The sequence below is a fragment of the Anolis carolinensis genome, chromosome 2 (assembly GCF_035594765.1).
Source record: "Anolis carolinensis isolate JA03-04 chromosome 2, rAnoCar3.1.pri, whole genome shotgun sequence".
In the NCBI taxonomy this organism is placed as follows: Eukaryota; Metazoa; Chordata; class Lepidosauria; order Squamata; family Dactyloidae; genus Anolis; species Anolis carolinensis.
In genome coordinates, this window is record NC_085842.1 from 171,394,912 (window position 1) to 171,413,863 (window position 18,952).

General features: G+C 42.4%; 1 protein-coding gene across 5 annotated transcripts in view; it reads right to left on the reverse strand.

Annotated features, from left to right (window-relative positions):
- arhgef25 (Rho guanine nucleotide exchange factor 25) overlaps positions 1-18,952 on the reverse strand; it is a 131,710-nt gene that overhangs the window by 27,892 nt on the left and 84,866 nt on the right. For all 5 annotated transcript variants that reach the window (XM_062971083.1, XM_062971085.1, XM_062971082.1 and 2 more), the window contains 2 exons: positions 6,763-7,073; positions 876-953 (listed from right to left, as the gene is read on the reverse strand). In XM_062971083.1, coding sequence (XP_062827153.1) covers positions 876-953; positions 6,763-7,073 — 389 coding nt within the window. The remainder of the gene's footprint in view (positions 1-875; positions 954-6,762; positions 7,074-18,952) is intronic.

An 18,952-nucleotide genomic window follows, 5' to 3' on the forward strand; every position in this document is an offset into this window, starting at 1 on the left:
TTTATATAAACAATATGCAAATACGCACAATGTTAAGAACATGTATGCATATTTATATACACATACAAAAAGAGTCTGCGTGTGGGTGGGAAAGAGAGAGGAAAAGAAATTTGCTTTGATTCGGTTCATCTCTAATCTTAGGGAGTTTTGTTGTACCACTAAATTAGACAGGTTGTTAAGAAGATTTTTATTGACTGCTTTTCCCTTTTATATTTGCAAAAGATCCTTTTGCAGTTGAGTGGTACATAAGCATCATTAATAAAGAAAAGAAATTGAAATTATCTATCCACTAGGCACAAAAGGGGACATTCCAGCATTAGCGGTATCCAGTGTCAATGCCCACACCTTTCTGAAGTGACAAAAGACTACCTTGCATTTTCCAAATGAGGTCTGCTATTTTTTTGCCTTACTCACTGAATTTTATGGGTCTTCGGTAAGGCCATCCTCAATTTGTATCCATCATCCTTCTACTTTTTCTTACATATTGTTTTCCCTTTAGAGCCAAATGACTGCTAGCGCAAGGAAGAACTTCCTCACTGTGAGGGCTGTTCAGCAGTGGAACTCTCTCTCTGCCCCAGACTGTGGTGGTGGCTCCTTTTTGGAGGCTTTTAAGCAGAGGCTGGATGGTCATCTGTTGAGGGTGCTTTGAATGTGATTTCCTCCTTCTTGGCAGGGGGTTGGACTGGATGGCCCATGAGGTCTCTTCCAACTCTACTATTCTATGATTCTATGATAGGTGCAAATGGTTCCCCGCCATGGTCAAATATGGACTTTGTCCCATGAAGAGGAGAGAGAAACTGATCCCTGATCTCCACATCTGTAAGGCAACAATGCCTTAGTCCATCTGTTTCATACACACACACATACACACTCACCTGAGTCTGTCTTCCTGAGCCATCCCCTTCGAGCTGGTTGGAAAGTAGGGAGAGGTCTGGGAGATGAGTGTTGCCATCCTGTGAATACAAGAAAAGGGTGTCAAGAAGACAGTGAATGGTTGCTTCACGCTACTCAAGTTTTCACGCTTTCCTGGGAAGGATACTGCGCTATCAATAGTGCTTCTGGTTGCTTTGGTGTTGCCCTCCCAGATCCCTGACAGTTCCTCAGTTGGCCTGGATCAGGACACACTCAAATATGAATTGTGAACAGCCTGTGACTGTTTTCAAAGTCGTTGTGTAGAAAGATCTCAATACTCTGCATTCCTCCTAGAGCAAATCAAGGAGTGATAAGCACTGCAGAGGAAGACTAGTGGGTGGGAGGAGGCGTTTTCTTTCTCCTCGCCAGTTATTTCTAACAAATGGCCTCCTTGCCATTTTAAAAATGCATTCCTTCCCTACCCACCCATCAAAGCCAGGGTTTGGAAACTGGAAGCAAGCCCAGCCGAGGTGAAGATATTCTGAGTGAAGCGGAGGAAGGGGTTGTTTTAGTGGAGCTTTTAGCACCTGTCACTAGCAACAAGATGTTCTTGATCTAGTACTGGCATGTAAACAAAACAAACGAGTAAGTATCGATTGCAGTAACTGAGGGCTGACAGTTTGGATCTCTCCACTGACCCATGTCAAATACACAGTACCCAAAGCCAGCATGGGTCTCAGTCATACAAGGCAGAAAATCCCACCTCTTTCCATCCTCAGCAGAAAAGACACTAGATGAGGCTGGATCTCCTCTGCCCTATATCCCAGGATCTGATTCCAGATTATCTGTTTAATAATAATCTATATAAATAAAAATGTAATGTCCATCAGTAAGGGACCTCATATCTCCCAACTACTCTACCAAATGCTATGAAATTTTGACACAACATAGCATTTGAACTGCCATATGTTTTAAGCCTACTCTCACAAACCTGATACACCTAAGAAAGGTAAAATCATACCCCTAAGCAACAGCCAATCAGTCTCCTTCTCCCTTAGTTAATGTCCTAACAGACGGCTCCTTTCCTTAGCAATGATGCAAGCAATGGCCAAGCAGCTTCCAACCTTTAGCAACCGGTGTGGGCAGGGCCGCAAGGGAAGGCTAGGCCTGCCTCATCGCCACTCATGAGGAGTTATGTAAGGCCAAGGCTCTGAGGCCAAGCCACTGAAAGGGTGTCAGGAGCATCTTCAGAAACTGCAAGCTGCTTCTGGTATGAGACAATTGGCCGTCAGCAAGGATGTTACCCAGGGGACACCAGGATGTTTTACCATCTGTGGGAGGCTTCTCTTTATATATCTGTGAAAGGTCCAGGGTGGGAGAAAGAACTCTTTTCTCCTACTGGCAAGTGTGAATGTCCCAACTGGCCAACTCGATTAACAGTGAATATCCTTGCTGCTTCAAACCCTGGCTACTTCCCGCCTGGGGGGATCCTTTGTTGGGAGGTGTTAGCTGGCCCTGATTGTTTCATGTCTGATATTCCACTTTTTTCTGAGTGGTGTTCTTTATTTACTGCAAGTAATATAACAATGGACCAACTTGATCAGCACTGAATAGCCCTGCTACTTCTGGTGTGAGAGAACTGGCAGTCAGAAAGGATGTTGCCCAGAGACAACCACATGTTTTACCATCCTGTGGGAGGCTTCTCTTTATATATCTGTGGAATGTCCACGAAAAACTATTTCCTGAGTTTTTTTTTCATTGAACCAGACTGGGACACAGCAACCCATGGCCGGGTATAGCTACCGGTAGTACAATAATTAAACTTTACTTATATTCTGCCCTATCTCCCCAAGGGAGATGTAATGAAGTATGAGTTTTGTATTCATGGTTGTTGTGTTTAACTATGTGCTTGTGGTTTGGTTGGGTAGGTGGCTTTCCTCTGAGGCAGTTGCCATGGAGATGTGGGTGGAGCCATCTGCCGAGGGGAGGAGAAGTGAAGAGGTTTTTAAAAGTGAAGCCTCAGTCTGTGCTCTGATGAGGCACAGGGAAGATTGATTCCAGGTTGATGGGATCAAGGAGACTCAATTGTTCATTTTGAGTCGGTTTCAAATAAATTTGGTGACTTATTTAATGTAGTCTGTGTCCTGAAAAGGCACAGAGAATCTGTGATAGTATATCACAGGGTTGACTATGGTTTGAAGTCACTGGATAGTCCAAGTTTCAGACTTTGGGAACCAATCCCAGCTGGACTCACATAGATCCATTGAAGTAACAGTTTAAAAGGAGCAGAGGAAGAAGTTTTAACTACTTTAAGTAAAAGAAGTGATACTTTAGAGAGTTTGATTCATCTCATTCTAGTATTGTAACTGTTAATAAGAATACCTCTAAGTGAAACATCTTTTGTAACCACCAAGCTTGTGCCTGAATAAACTTGTTATTGTTCTTTTTACATCAAAGCCTCTGTCGTCTATAGACTCCTTCAGCACAATTGTGCTACCATTTTAACACCGAATAAAGTAAAAGGCTTCCTCTGAGCTATTGGAAGGTTGAGCACTTTTATAGTCTAAAGGTGTCTCTCCACACAGTGGTAGCTGCATTTCCACTAATCGGTGGCAGTTATCTATTATTATTTGGGACATCTATTCGTTATTAATTGGGTCTTCTACGCTACCCTCTTTTACAAATTGGTGGCAGCGGTGGGATAAAAAGATTCCCCTCTATCTGAAGGAGCCTTAGACGTTCATAGTCCTTTACAGGAGATATCCCAAATTAACTGGCAGTGTAGACTCACACAATCTAGTTCAAAGCAGATAATCTGGGATCAGATCCTAGGATATAAGCCAGTGTAGATCTAGCCAAAATCATCACCAGATCTCTCTCCCTCCCTTGGCTTCACGACAGCTGCAAAACCCCCTGGATTTTTCTGAGGATTGATAAAAGTCCTATTGCCATAGTTTGATACTAAGCTATTTTCCCCTGGTCTTGATTTTACTGATTGAAATCTGGAGTGTCTATCCGAATTATGTGTTCAACTCCCTGGCCAGTGGCCTTTGGGTTCCCTCATGCAAATGCTGTTCAATATTCAACATTAACGGCGCTCCATGAAGTCATGCCAGCCACATGACCTTGGAGGTGTCTACAGACAATGCCGGCTCTTTGGCTTAGAAATGGAGATGAGCACCAACCACCAGAGTTGGACACGACTGGACTTAATGTCAGAGGAAAACTTTTACCTAACCTACTCGTATGTACATGAAACCGCTGGGAGAGATCATCCAGAGTTTTGGGGTTTGGTGTCAAATTTATGCGGACGGCACCCAACTCTATTACTGTTTTCCACCGAATGCCAAGGATGCCATCCTGCCTGTAAACCAATGCCTGTCATTGGTGATGGACTGGATGAGGGATGATTACAAATCTTAAAACTCCATTACAATTCACAGACCAAACATAAATCCTCCAGCACAACTTTCTATATTCATCTTTCTAGATGGGATGGAACCACCAAATTCCATCAGTGCCTTCAAGTCCCATTCAGTTTAAGCACCCTAGAGTCAATAGTATCAAGGACAATGCAAAAGAATACCCAACTCCTCTATCTTTTCACACTTATGCAAAAGAAAGGATTTCAACAGGTACAGTGTATCATGAAAGCCACACTTTCTGCAATTCCCACCTCTACATAACTATATAGGTGAAGGCACCATCTTTTGCATCTGCTATCCTCTCCTAGCTGCCCACATATCATGCAAGTTTATATTTCATGGGTTTGGTTATACGTGAAGAGCTCTCCTGGTCAACTCCTATAGAGCTGCACTTGAAGACCTTTAAAAAGCTTAGAGAATTGATTCCTTGTACAATACGTGGGCAGACTACATGACCAGTCCATGTTTGACCACAAACTACTTTTGTGCTCTTGCTTATTCCACAGTAATCCAGTTTTATTAAAAAAAAACCAGTACCTGTTTCTGGGGGATCTAAAAGCTATAGTCTAAAACAAGAACTTGAACAAGACCACATTTCCAGTACAGATCACACAATTCTACAAATTCAGACCACCCCAAAATCTGCACCAGTTTTACATGCTTCAGTGTCACTGTAGGTTCTGTCATACGGTTATAGACTTGGAAACTGAAAAAGAAGGATGACACTTCTCCATCATTTCAAACCATAAGTGAGCCATGTAGAAAATCAGGCCCATGCCCTTCAAAAACAAAACAGTGGAAACAACAAGCTACACCAACAACAGAGAACTGGATTGCAAAAGTCTTTGAAATGGCAGGGATGGTAACTTTAGCCCTACAGCAAACTAATCTGCAGAATCTACAAGAAGTATGGAAACCTTTGATAGATGTTTTAAAAATCAAAAGAAGATGACAATGACAGGATTTGATCACTAAAAATAAGATAAGTAATATATGTTTATCTTCTTTGGAGCCTCCTGTAGCTCAGTGTGTTAAAGCGCTGAGCTGGTGAACTTGCAGACCGGAAGGTCCCAGGTTCAAATCTGTTAGCACAAGCTTCTGCCAACCTAGCAGTTTGAATACATGCAAATGTGAGTAGATCAATAGGTACCACTCCGGCAGGAAGGTAACGGTGCTCCATGCAGTCATGCCGGCCACATGACCTTGGAGGTGTCTACGGACAACGCCGGCTCTTCGGTTTAAAAATGGAGATGAGCACCAACCCCCAGAGTCGGACATGACTGGACTTAACGTCAGGGGAAACCTTTACCTTTACCTTATCTTCTTTATTTTGTATATTAAAACTAAAGTGAGGGAATATCAATATAATCATCATCATCATCATCATACTTTATTTCTAGCCCGCCATCTCTCCCCAGAGTGACTTAGGGCGGTAATATCAATGAAATAAAAATTATAGAAGTACATACACACAAGGCTCATGGACTGAACTCAGCCTCCCATATCATTTTTATATGACCCTCCAGATACTAGACTACAACTCCTATATTTCACATCATTAGACATCATGATTAGAGGTGATGGGAGTTGTAATACAGTAACATCTGGAAGGCTGCAGTTTGTTCTGTTTAGTCAGGAGAGTAGGGTTCAGTTTTAGATACAAGGATTGTAGATATGATGCCTGACTTTAAAATGTTCTTTAAAAGGTAAAGGTAAAAGTTTCCCCTGACGTTAAGTCCAGTGATGTCTGACTCTGGGGGTTGGTGCTCATCTCCATTTCTAAGCCAAAGAGCCGGCGTTGTCCGTAGACACCTTCAAGATCATGTGGCTGGCATGACTGCATGGAGCGCTGTTACCTTCCCGCCGGAGCGGTACTTATTGATCTACTCACATTGGCATGTTTTCAAACTGCTAGGTAGGCAGAAGCTGGAGCTAACAGCGGCTGCTCACGCCGTTCTGGCGGTTTGAACCTGGGACCTTTCAGTCTGCAAGTTCAGCAGATCAGTGCTTTAACACACTTCGCCACCGGGGCTCCTAAAATGTTCTTTAACCTTTACCTTTTTAAAACTCAAAGCCACAAGTGCTGTTGAGGGTTCAATTCCCATTATCCCCAGTTTGCTTAACAGAAAATCAAAAGTGATGGGAATTGTCATTCGATTAACATCTGGGAACTCAAACTGGAGAAAAACTAAAGACCACCGGCCGCAGTGTAAAATAATTATAGTTTCTCCTCTGTAGCCACATATTCTCTATCCATAAAAACGCTTTGAAGGCAACCAGAAAGCTGATGTGACTCTCAATGAAAATGAGTTTGACACATCTGGTCGAATACATCTGCTGGAGAGTCCGCTCCTGGTGTGTTATATTTTAAACTGTACAGCCTGACTGCAAGAAGATGGAGGTTAGCTAGTCTTGCCTTTTGGGAAGCGTTTTCAACAAGACGGCCTCTAACCCTGTGTACATCTCCCCTGTTGCTCTCTCTCACCGTGCTGACTGAGACCCGTGGGCCAGCAAACGGTTCCTCCCCTTGGCTCAGGAGGCCCAAGTCGATGCTCTTGCGTTCCTCTTGGCGCCCATGTCGCCGCGTCCGGCCCTCTGGTTTCCTGAGTGGGCGTTCACCTCGAGGGAGCCCACCGGCACTCAGCTTGCGTACAGGATTGGTCAGCCATTTCTTGAGGGTGCTGACCGAGTGGCGGGAGGCAGGGGAGCTGGGAGCTGAGCTGCTGGATGCCTGCGGCTGGATCGAGGCCACGGAGGCTGAGATGCTGCCATCGCTGCCTGCAATGGAGTAAGGATCTGGAAAAAGAGGATAGGCACAATCAGTGAGTGTTCATGGACAGATTTTCAGTTGTAGGCAGGAGTGAGCAACTCAGGGTGAGAGTTTCTTGATCCAAAACGGCAGTAAGGGATCTTGGGGGCATTTTTGTCATGTGTTTGGCCCTGGCTTATTTAGGCGCAGGAGCCCCTGGTGGCACAGCGGCTTAAACCACTGAGCAGCTGAACTTGCTGACCGAAAAGTCAGTGGTTTGAATCCGGGGAGCGGAGTGATCTCTCGCTGTTTGCCCCTGCTTCTGTCAATCTAGCAGTTCGAAAACATGCAATGTGAGTAGATCAATTGGTACCACTCTGGTCGGAAGGTAACGACGCTCCATGCAGTTATGCCAGACACATGACTTTAGGTGTCTACGGATAACACTAGCTCTTTGGCTTAGAAATGGAGATAAGCATTAACCCCCAGAGTCAGACACAACTAGACTTAATGTCAGGGGAAAGCTTTTACCTTTACCAAATTAGGCGCAGGCCAGGTCTTTTTTTGAAACAGGAAATGAAGAGGAAATTAATGTGTTGTCAAAGGCTTTCATGGCCGGGATCACAGGGTTGTTGTATGTTTTCCAGGCTGTATGGCCATGTTCTAGAAGTATTCTCTCCTGACATTTCACCCACATCTATGGCAGGCATCCTCACAACCTCTGGGGATGCCTGTCATAGATGTGGGTGAAACGTCAGGAGAGAATACTTCTAGAACATGGCCATACAGCCCGGAAAACATACAACCAAGAGGAAATTATATTTCATTCCTTCCTGTTAAAATAGCACTTCTACTGGGGTTAAACCATGGCACAAAAATCTCTCTCCAGTCCGCTAAAGGACTTTTGGGTGGAAATTCATGGTAGGTTCTTGTAAAGAGATCTGTCTGGAACATTTTTTCTAAACTGTGACATAATTGGAGTTGCAGCAGGTTAAACCACTGAGCTGCTGAACTTGCTGACCGAAAGATCGGCGGTTAAAATCCAGGGAGTGGAGTGAGCTCCCACTGTTAGCCCCAGCTTCTGCCAACCTAGCAGTTTGAAAACATGCAAATGTGAGTAGATCAATAGGTGAGAAGGTAACAGCGCTCCATGGAGTCATGCTGGCCACATGACCTTGGAGACGTCTCTTTGGCTTAGAAATGGAGATGAGAACCAACCCCAGAGTCAGATACCACTAGATTTAATGTCAGGGGAAAATTTTTACCTTTACATTTACCTCAGTGAAATGTTCTAAAATAATCCACTCGGCCCCCGCACAGTTCTGGAGGGGTTGTTTGACTAAGGCATCAATGATTCATATGTGGCCACAATGCAAGAACGTTAAAATATTTTGAAACAATTTTTTACAATTCTTACAAGATATACTGAAGTGAAAAGTGTGCTACTTTGAGCTCTTTTTGCCCTCTCCATCTTCAAAGGATCTAATTCAAACTTAAGTATAAAAAGTTAATTTCAATTCTCGTGAAGGTAACATGCTTGGAAACACTGGAAACTCATAACTGAGATCTTTTTCTCTTTGGAATTTTTTTTCTCATGTCAGGAGTGACTTGAGAAACTGCAAGTTGCTTCTGGTGTGAGAGAATTGGCCGTCTGCAAGGATGTTGCCCAGGGGATGCTCGGATGTTTGACATTTTTACCATCCTTGTCCCATGTCCCTAAATAGAGAGCTCACAGAGGGAGATCATCTGCACTCTCCCCAGATTCAAACCGGCAGCCTTCAGGTCAACAACCCAACCTTCATGTCAGCAGTCCTGCCGGCACAAGGGTTTAACCCACTGCACCACTGGGTGAAGGGGGAAACTAACCTTTTTGATAACTGTATTCAATCTGGTTATTCTTAAAAGTTGAAATAAAACAAAAATTAAGTATGAGAGAAACTGGAGGGAAAAGAAGTATTCCTATGAAAGCAGCACTCCATTAATGGATCAGTAAATCTGGTCCTGGTTTTAGTTTTTTAAATGCCATCTGAGGCTTTGGAGGCTAGGGACGAGCATTCTTTATACTCTTTTTGAATTCAGGCTAAAACCTAAATCAGATTCATTGCACAACTGATAAAAGACAACATCTGCCACTGCTTGGAAGCCTTTCTTCCACACAATGTATAGGAGGGCTATTCAGTGGTGATACAAAGGTACTCCACATATACTCAAAACCATTCAGAGGAGATACCCAGGGCACATTCTTTACATACCAGGGGTATGAGAATCGTGATGCTGTCAGGGAACAAGACTGGGAAACATCTTTGTGTTAGCATTCATTTATTATTTAACTCACCAGTGACATACATGGGAATTCTCCCATGTAATTCCAGGCTGTCTCCCATGTGGGCACAGGTCAGACCCACAAATGTATTATCTTAATAAACCTTGCTGCATCTCTGGCAACTTTGAGCCATAGTCCTTGCCTTCAACACTCGAATGGATCAATAAGCATATCAATAATCTCACAAACAAAAGGCAATGTTTATATGTGTCTATTTTCTGGACCTCAGATTAAGACCAATCTTCAGAACAAAGTGAACCGAATTACATAATCTATGACACCTCTAGCAAACTTCGATTAGAAAAACTATCCCTACTAAAACGCTCAGTGTGGCGAGATGAGTTCTTCTCTCGGTCCCCACTAATCCTGAATAATATCTCATGTCTGCTCTGTCTGCAGCAATCGCATCACCTCCTTCAGAGCCCACCAAGATGTTATTAACGGATATGCTCACAGTCCACATGTGGCTTGCAAAGTGGATTAAAAGGCAGGGATCCTGTACTGTTAATAGCTGTACAGAACTGGAAATTGCAAATAGCTGTTGCTTGTCACAGAATCATAGAATCACGGAGTTAGAAGAGAACACATGGGCTATCTAGTCCAACCCTCTGCCATGCAGGAAAAGCACAAGCAAAACACCCCTGACAGATGGCCATCCTGCTGCTGCTTAAAAGCCTCTCAAGGAGGAGCCTCTAGAGAGGCAGACAATGTTGGAAATAGCAACTTTCTACAAGCCTCCTATAGGTAAAGGTAAAGGTTTCCCCTTAACATAAAGTCTAGCCGTGTCCGACTCTGGGGATTGATGCTCATCTCCATTTCTAAACTGAAGAGCCGTAGACACCTCCAATGTCATGTGGTCAGCATGATTCCATGGAGCGCTGTTACCTTCCCATTGGATTGGTACCTATTGATCTACTCACATTTGCATGTTTTTGAACTGCAGAAGCTGGGGCTAACAGTGGGAGCTCACTCTGCCCCCTGGATTCAAACTACCGACCTTTTGGTCAGCAAGTTCAGCAGCTCCGCAGTTTAATCTGGTGCACTACCCGGGGCTCCTACAAACCTCCTATACTAGTTATTTATTAAGTATACAGTAGAGTCTCACTTATCCAACATAAACGGGCCGGCAGAATGTTGGATAAGTGAATATGTTGGATAATAAGGAGGCATTAAGGAAAAGCCTATTAAACATCAAATTAGGTTATGATTTTACAAATTAAGCACCAAAACATGATGTTAGACAACAAATTTGGCAGAAAAAGTAGTTCAATACGCAGTAATGCTATGTAGTAATTACTGTATTTATGAATTTAGCACCAAAATATCACGATATATTGAAAACATTGACTACAAAAATGCGTTGGATAATCCAGAACGTTGGATAAGCGAGTGTTGGATAAGTGAGACTCTACTGTATAATTGAGATTGCTTACTATATTGTATGTATATATTGGTATGCAGTTTTTCCCTTATCTCTATGTTGTTTGAAGTTGTGGGAGGGATTACAGACCATGTGACCAGATCTAGGACTATTCAGACTGAGACTCTATTTTAGAAGCCAGTACAGTTGAGTATTATATAGTAGTCACAGTATGCATCCGAAGTCAGTCAGTATGCATTAGAAGTTGGTTGAGTACAATAGGCATCAGAAGAAAGTGTTAGTCTGAATGCAACAGAGAAGACTAAAACAGAATGCTTTAGAGATCTTACTGTTTATCAACCAATAAGCAATGTACCTGTATGCTGAAAGCATGAAGTTTTGTAAGTAAATCAACTATGTTTACTTTTAACTAAGACTACTAATTTTTGGGTCTATTGAGAGCATGATTTAAATGCAATATATTTTATGGGGGAGTAGATGTTTCTTTGGGCAACTGAAATAACACTTCTGAAGATCCGCTATATATTTTATGTATTGGTATATCTTTATTCCTAGCAGGTCAAATAGAAAACCCAGGGATGTCAGTCTAACAACTGAGAAACCTAAATTGCCTTGCATGAATACTAGTGAATATTTACCACTAAGGAGAAGATTGATTCAAGCAGGCTTTTAACCCTTCTCAGGAAGATCATACTTTACAAAAAGGTTATGATTATTCCAAATACAGTAGTGTGGATGCCAATTGATCTCCAAAAAGGGTCATGCTTCCAAATGGCTATGGAGATTCTGGTTTTCCAAAAGGTTATGATCTCTACAAAGGTCATGTCTTTCCAAAAGACTGTTCCACTATTGAACAGCTCCTGCAGTCAGGAAGTTCTTCCTAATGTTCAGGTGAAATCTCCTTTCCTGTAATTTGAACCCATTGCTCCAGGTCCTAGTCTCCAGAGCAATGCAACTCAATGTTACTCCAGCTTCGTTTTCTGAAATTCCCTCTTCTATGCAACTATTTAAGATAAAGGAGTCAGGTCCCTTATTTTATCTGGCATCTCCATTATTATTATTTTTATTACTGCCATGGACTGTGATCTTGAAGTTCATATACATGCAGCCCAGCAGATAGGCAAGATGCCCAGCATGTGGCACAAGTGCCCTGTATTTGATTACATTACAAACTGAACAGCCAGAACAACACTAACATCTGAGAATGCACATGGACTGATGTTCCTTCAGCACACAACCAATCTGAAATATTTGAGGCTAAAACTTAGCAAGTGCCTGGCAAGAGGCAATAATGCAATGCAGTGGCATGACAACTCCTCCTGATATAACTTTGCCTGCATCAGGTCCCAAGATGTGACCCCACCTCGGAAACTGTCATGGCAGCTTGAGGTGTGTTGCTACAGCAACTGGCCAACACAACTAAATATTCCATAACCTACTTGGAAACAAGGCTTAGGAAGAATAAATTTAGATCTCTGAAATGTAACAAACAACACCTTTTCTAACCTGCGGCACTTACAACGCAGGAGGGAAGTATACTGCTTCTGATAACAAAAAAAAGAGCTTATGTTGACTGAATATTCCTCCTTTAAAAAAAGATTCTCTCCAAATAAAATTCTCCATCACATACAACTGGCACATCTGGAAGCAATGCTTTCAGAAGGAACTCCTTGTAAACAGTCTAAAGAGATGCAGCGCAGAAACAATTTGACCACCTCAATAGGAATTATTAGACCAGAAGTTTCTTACAACCAACTTCTCTATAACACTAGTGGCATTAAAATCTGAAGTAGAACCAGATATAGAATCATTGAGCTAGAAGAGATATAAGAGCCATCTGGTCCAAAACCATTCTGCCATGTAGGAAACACAGTCAAAGTACTCCCAGTAGATGTCATCCAGCCTCTGTTTTAAAACCTCTAGAAAAGGAGACCCCACAACATTCAGAGTTAACCTAGTCCACTATCAAATGTTTCTTACTGTCAGGAATCTCTTCCTATTATTCAGGGGCATTATTTTTCTTGCAATTTGCATTCATTGCATCTACACTGTAGAATGAATGCAGTTTGACGCCACTTTAACCGCCATGGCTCAATGTGATGGAATCATGGGGTTTGTAATTTGGTGAGGCACCAGGACTTTTTGGCAGAAAAAGATAAACATCTTGTTCTTGTAAAAGTTCAACTCCCATGATTCCACAGCCTTAAGCCATGGTAATTAAAGTGGCGTCGAACTACATTAATTCTACAGTGTAGGTGTAAACTAGTCTCCAGAGCAGCAAAAAACAAGCTTTCCCCCTCCTCAGTGGGACATCCTTTCAAATATTTAAATATGGCTCTCGTATCCCCTCCCCTCCCAGCCTTCTTTTCTCCAAGCTAAACGCATCCAGCTCTTTAAGCCGTTCCTCATAGGGTCTGGTGTCTAAACCTTTAACCATTTTGGTCACCTTTCTCTGGATGCATTCCAGCTTATCAATGCCCTTCTTGAATTGCGGTGCCCAGAACGGAACACAGTGTTATTCCAAATGAGGTCTCACCAAGGCAGAATAGAGTGGAACTATGACTTCCCTTTAGAACTAGATACACAGGCAGCATAGAAAAACATCTGAAAATAATATACTAACATCTGTTTCCTGTCCAACCAACTGGAGGTCATGTTTAACTATTTCATTTCCCTTGCCTTAATACTGCAAACTTAAATTAACATTTCTAGATTGTGGGTAGCAGTCTGCAGGAGATGGCCATTCAGCATCAACCACAGAAAAAAGCCCCCAGATTGCAAATATCTAGAATCATATAAATGTCTTAGTTCATATATATAAATTAATCAACTGATAACTGAAGATTTCATAGTCTGCATATGCGAATGAGTATTTGTGAGACTGAATGCAAAGGAGACAGTTATCTGATATTCTCAAACAAAAACCTTTCCTTGGATAGAATTAATTCAAGACTAACAGTCTTCCAGATGCCAGTGCAATGTGGTGGTTTGAGTGTGAACTAGGACTACAGACCAAGTTTCAAATCGCTGATCAGCCACGGACATCCTTTGGGTGACATCACACAAGTCTCACTTTCTCAGCCTCTAAACAAATAATGCCAAGAAAACCCCATGCGAGAGTTGCCTAGAGTTGCCATAAGTTAGAAAGAACTTGAAGGCACACAACCACAGCTTCAAGAATAAAAAGATGAAGTGACAGCTGTGCATATGTAACCAGCTACAAAAGTTTGTTCAAGAATTCACATCCCTGTCTCAGATTTATATTTACTTTTAAGTAACCTACCAATCTGATTTTACACTCCATTCTTCTATACAGAAAAATGTTCATGTGTGCACATTTCCACACCAGTCAGTATAACAGAGATTTCAACAAGCACATACACACAGACTAACATACTGCACTTTAGATCAACTGCATAACTTTAGAGACACACAGTCTGCCAAGAGCAATATAATCATGTACAAGTTATTTTGGTGGCAGAGGGAAAAATCCACATGGATGAACTGCACTGTAATATATAACTATATCATTAATCAACTAAATCATCAACATGTAGCTTCTTTATAATGGCACACCTTACCCATTTTTTTTCTTATCATGTCAGAAGCATCTTAAGAACATACTGCACATCTCTTCTGGTGTGAGAAAATTGGCCGTCTACAGAGATGTCACCCAGAGGATGACTGGATATGTTACCATCCTGGTGGGAGATGACTCTCATGTCTCCACAAGTTAAAGCTGACAGATGGGAGCTCACCCCATCTTGCAGATTCAAACCAGAACCCTTCAGATCAGCAACCCGACCTTTAGGTCAGCAGTCCAGCCAGAACAAGGGTTTGACCCACTGCGCCACCGTGGCTCCTTAGCCTGTGTAATAATATCACTGCTGCTATGAATAAATCTGGGGGGGGGGGGTTTGCAGGAAATGAAGGATGGGGAGAGAATCAGGGCTCTTGGCGAGATGTTCAGTGGATCACACATATTTGCGCGAGTCTACTATACTTAATGGAGCCCCGGTGGCGAAGTGCATTAAAGCACTGAGCTGGAGACCGAAAGGTCCCAGGTTCAAACCCTGGGAGCGGCGGGAGCGGCCACTGTTAGCTCCAGCTCCTGCCAATCTAGAAGTTCGAAAACATGCCAATGTGAGTAGATCAATAGGTACCGCTCCAGCGGGAAGGTAACGGCGCTCCATGCAGTCATGCTGGCCACATGACCTTGGAGATGTCTATGGACAACGCCGGCTCTTCAGCTTAGAAATGGAGATGAGCACCAACCCACAGAGTCAGACATGACTGGACTTAACGTCAGGGGAAACCTTTACCTTTACTGTACTTAAACAAACCTGAGTACTCGCTCTTAATTCAAATACAATCTTCCCCAAGGTGGTACATTTACAGATATTCCTGGCTGCAACTCTCAGCCAACACAGCTGCCTCATAGGGCTTTGAGATTGCAATCCAAAACATCTGGAGGGTAGCAGACTGCTCCAATGGCTTTATGAAGAGCTGGCCTTGCAGCACCCAAAATGAATTATACAAAAGAGTTGGAATGCAGTGTACAGTCTGAGAACCACAAAGAGAAACGCCATACGAAGCTGCAGGAGTCATGCCTTCCTTGCCCTGCTTCTATGGGCGATAGGGCAACAGCCAAGAATATTGGAGGAGGAGGAATGCGCACGGCACGTTCCTTGGCAGAGCCTGTGTGCTGCTCTGCCTGTGCCTTCCTCCATCTGTTTTTCAGACGTTCAATGTGCTGGTGGTGGGTGGAGCCGTGTGTGGGAAGGAGCAGCGCAGAAGAACTTGGAGGAAGAGGACTTTACACATTTTTCCCTCTATTCATCACCCGTTTATTTGTCAGGGCTTTCTAAAAACGGCGGCTGAGAGGCTGCGTTACCAGCCAGCAAGCAAAACTTCAGCACTCCATTTTCAGTCAATATTAAAAACTGCATCCAGGGAAGGATCTGGGAAGGGTTTAATCTGAGACCAGATCAGATTGTGGCAGGGCTCCAGGGGCTTGTTTTTCACCATCAAGATTCAGTTCTAGAATATATGACAGAAAAACAAAAGGGCAGAGGGAACCATTAAACGTATAGAGAAGGCATCACTTTCCACAAAAGCTGGAATCGGACAGCAGCGCCTTCCTATTTAGGGGTTATGATTGTGAAGGAAGACAGAACTAAAACCCATGGCTTCAATATCTGGAGCTATTTGAGTTTTGCCAAACATTGGATAAACATCCCAGCATGTCCCCACCAGCATGGTTTCTGCTCCAGGCTCGCGGTAGGATTCTGAGAAACGAAGCCCCCAAAAGAAACATTTCCAAGCATAGGTTAGAAGACGCCAAAGGGATGAGTTGAGGTGGGGGGAGCACTGCTGGTCTGTACCCAACATCTGCCATCAGTTATACCTGGAAATCTAGGTATATGGGTTACACAAGAGGAATGTTACAGGTCAAACTATATAGCACATCTGGTGGGTCATAACTATGTAGCACAGTTCTAAATGGAAAAAAATGAATGTAGCACTTGGTAAACTGGCTCCCATTTTGCTGATTTGGCCATTGTAACGGCGCGCCATGCAGTCATGCCGGCCACATGACCTTGGAGGTGTCTACGGACAATGCCAGCTCTTCGGCTTAGAAATGGAGATGAGCACCAACCCCCAGAGTCAGACATGACTGGACTTAATGTCAGGGGAAACCTTTACCTTTTATATTAGCACTTGGTTGCTATGAGTTTTCCGGGCTGTATGGCCATGTTCCAGAAGCACTATCTCCTGATGTTTCGCTCACATCTATGGCAGACATCCTCAGAGGTTGGGAGGTCTGTTGGAAACTAGACAAGTGGGGTTTATATATCAGTGGAAGGTCCAGGGTGCGAGAAACAACTCTTGTCTGTTTGAGACAAGTGTGTATGTTGCAATTGGCCACCTCTTTTTTTTCTTTTTCTTTTTTTTCCTTTTTTCTTTTTCAAAAAGCAGAATGTATGCTTCTATGGCATAACAAGTACGTAGATAATATAGCAAGGGTAGGTTAGACACATTGCCTGCTTTTCCTCCAGGATTTAGGTTCTACTAGCATGGTATATTTTTAATGGAATGATCAAAATCTGCTGGTTTTGCTGTGAAACTTAATGAACTCTCTGTTGCATGTGCTGGATGAGGTTTTGTTTTCAAAGAAAAGATAGAAAAGATAATAAATGGTTTAAATAAAATAAAAATTGAAAAATAAAAGGAATTAGAACTGAAAATAATTACGAAATGGTATAGAACACCAATTCAGCTGGCACACATGATTCAGGGATTAAATCCCACATATTGGCATTACGGGAGTTGGAGGGCATGGTACTCACATCTATGGTGGGATTGTGAAGAGATACAAAAATTCTAAACCAGGTTAGATTACATACTAAAATGCAAATTTTGTTAATAGGATATATGGTGATAGAAGACTTAAGGACCAAGACCAAGAATTAATGATGACAATGTTTAGAGCAGCACACACAGAAATAGTGTGGGGGTGGAAAGATAAAAAGAAATGGACACTTGAAAAATGGTACAGTACAGTCTCACTTATCCAACATTCGCTTATCCAATGTTCTGGATTATCCAACACATTTTTGTAGTCAATGTTTTCAATACATCATGATATTTTGGTGCTAAATTCGTAAATACAGTAATTACTACATAACATTACTGTGTGTTGAACTACTTTTTCTGTAAAATTTGTTGTATAACATGATGTCTTGGTGCTTAATTTGTAAAATCATAACCTAATTTGATGTTTAATAGGCTTTTCCTTAATCTCTCCTTATTATCCAACATATTCACTTATCCAACGTTCTGCCGGCCCGTTTATGTTGGATAAGCGAGACTTTACTGTATGAATATATGTGGGATCAAATACAACTGGATATTATGGATAATATAAGAAGCAAAAAAACATGGTCAGACAAACAGAAGAAAATTAAAGAAATATGGACTCCATTTAGCAGATGGCTACAAACTGTTAAACCAGAAAGCTGGATGAAAAAACTGGATAGAATGGAAAGAAGGCTCATGTAACGAGAAAAAAGGATTAAGTTGTCATCATGGAAGGGGGAGGGGTGGGTGTGGAGAGAGAGAAGGGAATGGAAAATAAAATGTAAAAAAAAGATTGAAAGCAGTTGGCCACCTTGATTAGCATTGAATAGCCTTGCTGCTTCAAAACCTGGCTGCTTCCTGCCTGGGGATCCTTTGTTGGGAGGTGCTAGCTGGCCCTGATTGTTTCATGTCTAGAATTACCCTGTTTTTAAGTGATGTTCTTCATTTACTATACTGATTTTAAAGGGTTTTTTAAATACTGGTAGTCAGATTTTGTTCATTTTCATGGTTTCCTCCTTGAAATTGTCCACATGCTTGTGGATTTCAGTGGCTTCTCTGTGTAGTCTGACATGGTGGTTGTTAGAGTGGTCCAGCTTTTAGCACTGCCACTAAAGAAATGACACAGAGATTCAGGCCCACCCTTCCACAAACGTTTGTTGGGAGCAAGACACCAGCTTTCCTATGCCTCCATCAGTCTCACAGCTCTAAAAGCGATGGAACTATGGGAGACCTGGCTCATTAAATTCTTTTCCCAAACCTTTTAGGATTTTTTTTTGGGGGGGGGCGAAGCTTTTGTTGGGAATCACCCTGGACTACTCAAGTCTAAATGTAGTCAGATAGATGATAGAGTTAGATTGAGGGAATCCTTTCCCAGTTTCCAAAGCATGCCTAGATAGGATTCACCATTGTTTCCTGCTTCCCGTCCTATTTAGGTCAGCCCACCCTTTGATGTTTCTAGAAATGTGATCTCTCCTAAGGCTTTGACGTAACTTCCCCAATTTGGCCTTTGGAATGTTTATGGCACTAGAGAAAAAGAGACCCACAAGGCTTGGTCGCCATTCCAGCTACCTGCTTTGTTCCAGAGAGGACGCACCTCTGTCCTCTATTAGTTAAGATGTAGCTATCTAGAGCTTTGTTATTTTAATCCGTCTATATGTATTAGAACAGGATAGATTAGCAAGTTAGCTCCAAATCTTTTCTATCCATCAATGGATTTCTTTTTACCTCAATAAATGCTTTTAAACTTTAAAGCTAACTTTGCATCCCTTTGCCTTCCTGATGACAAAGAGGCCTTTCGAAAACTCACACTGCGCGTAAGTCTCACCGCTGCAATTTTTACTCTGCTATTTTAATGGGAATTT